The sequence below is a fragment of the Colobus angolensis genome, unplaced genomic scaffold (assembly GCF_000951035.1).
Source record: "Colobus angolensis palliatus isolate OR3802 unplaced genomic scaffold, Cang.pa_1.0 Scaffold4, whole genome shotgun sequence".
Taxonomy (NCBI): Eukaryota; Metazoa; Chordata; class Mammalia; order Primates; family Cercopithecidae; genus Colobus; species Colobus angolensis.
The window spans coordinates 16,064,441-16,067,002 of NW_012117376.1; the positions used below are offsets into that span (position 1 = coordinate 16,064,441).

The window sequence follows — 2,562 nt, forward strand, 5'->3', positions numbered from 1 at the left end:
AATTCTCTAATTTGCATATTTTATCACAGAACGTGCGTTTCTTCACACCTAAATTAAGAAATTAAACATTGCACTGCCGTTCTTACCTCTACCCACATCATTTCCTTTCACTTCATTCACTTCACTGTTTTTCTTTCTGCAAGCCTGCCTTTTGGTGTCATTTCTATGTAAAGAACATTCACTTGATTTTAATATCCCTATCTCTGATCCTAAAGGGTGTTTCCAGCCAAAAGAAAGTACAAAATTGTGATTAATATTAATTCAGATTACAAAAATCCAGCTGCTATTTAAATATAGCCGACCCAAACTGTCTTTACAAATTACATAAAACACTCCTGTAAGCCGAGCTGTACAGACCTGACTTGAGACACAGCCATGTTATCTCTATTTCAGAGTATGAAAAAACCTGAAATACGTATAACTTGAGAACACCCAAATTCCTACAGCGAACTTGAGTCCCTTAAGTTACTGTGCAGCCAGCAATTATAATTGTCCAAAAACATGACACCCTAAAGAAGAGCAACGTCTCCCATTTTTTAACTTCTTTTAAAAATTAAATATTAAAATACATGATTACAGCCAGTGCTAAGATGCCTTTGGGACAAGTTCAATTTAGGAAATTCACTCATTTGATTCCTCCGCGGGAAGAACTGCAATCCAGTAAGTGTTATTTTCGGTTCATCCCAATGGCCCCGCCCCGAATCCATTTTTCTTGCACGACGACTGGCACGCTCAAGCCAGACCCCGCCCTCCAAACTCTGGGAATTTTAGGTCTCGAGGGACGCGGCTGGAAGATGGGGGAGCCACCTTCAGCCCGGCCACCCCTCGCTGAGGGAGCCGGACGGGCCACACTCCTTTCTCGGGGCTTCGGCCTGTCCAGCTGTAAAGTGGGGGACCGGGGGATTTCCAAGGATCCTGGGATGTCCTGGGGGAGGGCGCGGTCCCGTCTCCGTCTTGGCGGGTCTGGACGCGGTCGCCTTCTCCAGGCGCCGCAGGGCCCAGGAGAGGAGAGGTCCGCGGAGGCTCAGCCCCGGTCTGCGGCTTCCCGGAGGGTGGCGGCAACAAGCCTGTAATGTGGGCACCAGCCCATCAGACGGTCCCGGCTCCGAGGCCTCTCCAGCCTTGAAGCCGCTCCTCTCCTGCCCCCATTCCCCGCCCGACACTTACGTCCAGCCCCGTCGTGCAGTGGTTCCGGACCCCGGTGTAGTGCCGCGCCTGCCCGCCTCACTCCCGGGTTTCAGCTAAGAAAACAAAACAGCTACGGTCTCCAGACACCCGGATGCAGCAGTACCACCCCCGCGGCTCAGCCGCGCATGCGGACACGGGGCGGAGGGCGGGGCGCTGGCTCCGGAGGGAGCCACGCCCACCATGCCAACGCGTCTGCGTAGGCCTGGGCGCTCGCCGCCGGGGCTCTCCGCAGCTCTGAGATCACAGCTGGACGTCGGAAGTGCTAGCTTGGAGTACGCCCTTCGAGGGTAGGCGTGGGAAGTTGCTCTGTGTGCTGAGCTTTCTAAAGGAAGGCGTCCGTTGGCCTTTGTACCCGTCTTGATTGAGGTGACGAGTGTTTTCTAGTACTGGGGTCGGCCCCCCAGCCGTCTCAGGTGTGGGTGGCAGGAAGAGTGCCGGGTCCCATGTGGTGCAAAAGGTGGGTTCCGGTTTGCAGCTACACAGCGCTCCTCAGGACTTTTTAGTCTTGTTTATTTTCTCCGTGCCTGTTCCCGCCCCCTCGCAGTTCCACCTCTGGGAGAGGGGCGGGTTCAGCTCCAAGAGGCGGGGACTTCCCGGCTTGGTGTGGCTGGGGTGTCCCGTGGACCCCAGTCCCGGCGCGGTGACCCACTTATGGGACTTGGTCTTTCTTTGCTGTTTGTTTAAGGCAGGGTTTCTCAGCCTGGGCACTACTGACGTTTTGGGCCGGCTCATTCTGTCTGGGTTGGGGAGGGTAATGTCCCGTGCTGCTTAGAATGTGTAACTGCATCCCCCGCCTCCACCCGGTGGATGCAAGTAGCAGCCCCAGTGAACCAAAAATGTCCCCAGACGTTGGCAAATACCCTCCCCCTCGGGGAAGATCGCCTCGCTTGAGAACCACTGTTGGAAGAGAGCCTGGGTTTTCGGGAGGTGACCGTTTACAAAGGGTAGGACGGTAAGAAGCCGGAAGCAACGATGTGTTAGCTACGTGAACGACTTGTGGCCGGGCTCGCCCCTCTTCTGGAAGTCGTCAGTTTGGGTCTCGCGTCTGGAATCGCCGTCGAGGAGTCAGATCCAGCCCCGGAGAGGGAGCAGGGTCGAGGTCTCGTTGCAGAAGGCGCCACCGGAGGAAGCACAGGGGCAACGTGCGGTCTCCCTAGCGGAGGCACTCGCGATCCAGCAGCCGCCGGTCCGGGAGGTGCTCGGTACCCCTCCGTGGTGCCTGTCCGGTAGCTGGTCACTCTGCGGGGAAGGTCGTGCTACAAAAGGGCATATGCAATCACACAGAGACGGCGTTGCTGCGGCTTTGACCCTATGGTGCACCCGAAAGAACACAGAGGGTGGAGGGAGAGATCCAGGAAGAGGTCGCGGAGCAGA

General features: G+C 55.9%; 1 protein-coding gene across 1 annotated transcript in view; it reads right to left on the minus strand.

Moving 5' to 3' along the window:
• TMEM50A (transmembrane protein 50A) overlaps nucleotides 1–1,370 on the minus strand; it is a 26,897-nt gene extending 25,527 nt beyond the window's left edge. Inside the window, 2 exon segments of the mRNA XM_011955673.1 lie at nucleotides 808–1,067; nucleotides 1,292–1,370. Coding sequence (XP_011811063.1) covers nucleotides 808–1,067; nucleotides 1,292–1,370 — 339 coding nt within the window.
• Nucleotides 1,371–2,562: the final 1,192 nt, after the last annotated feature.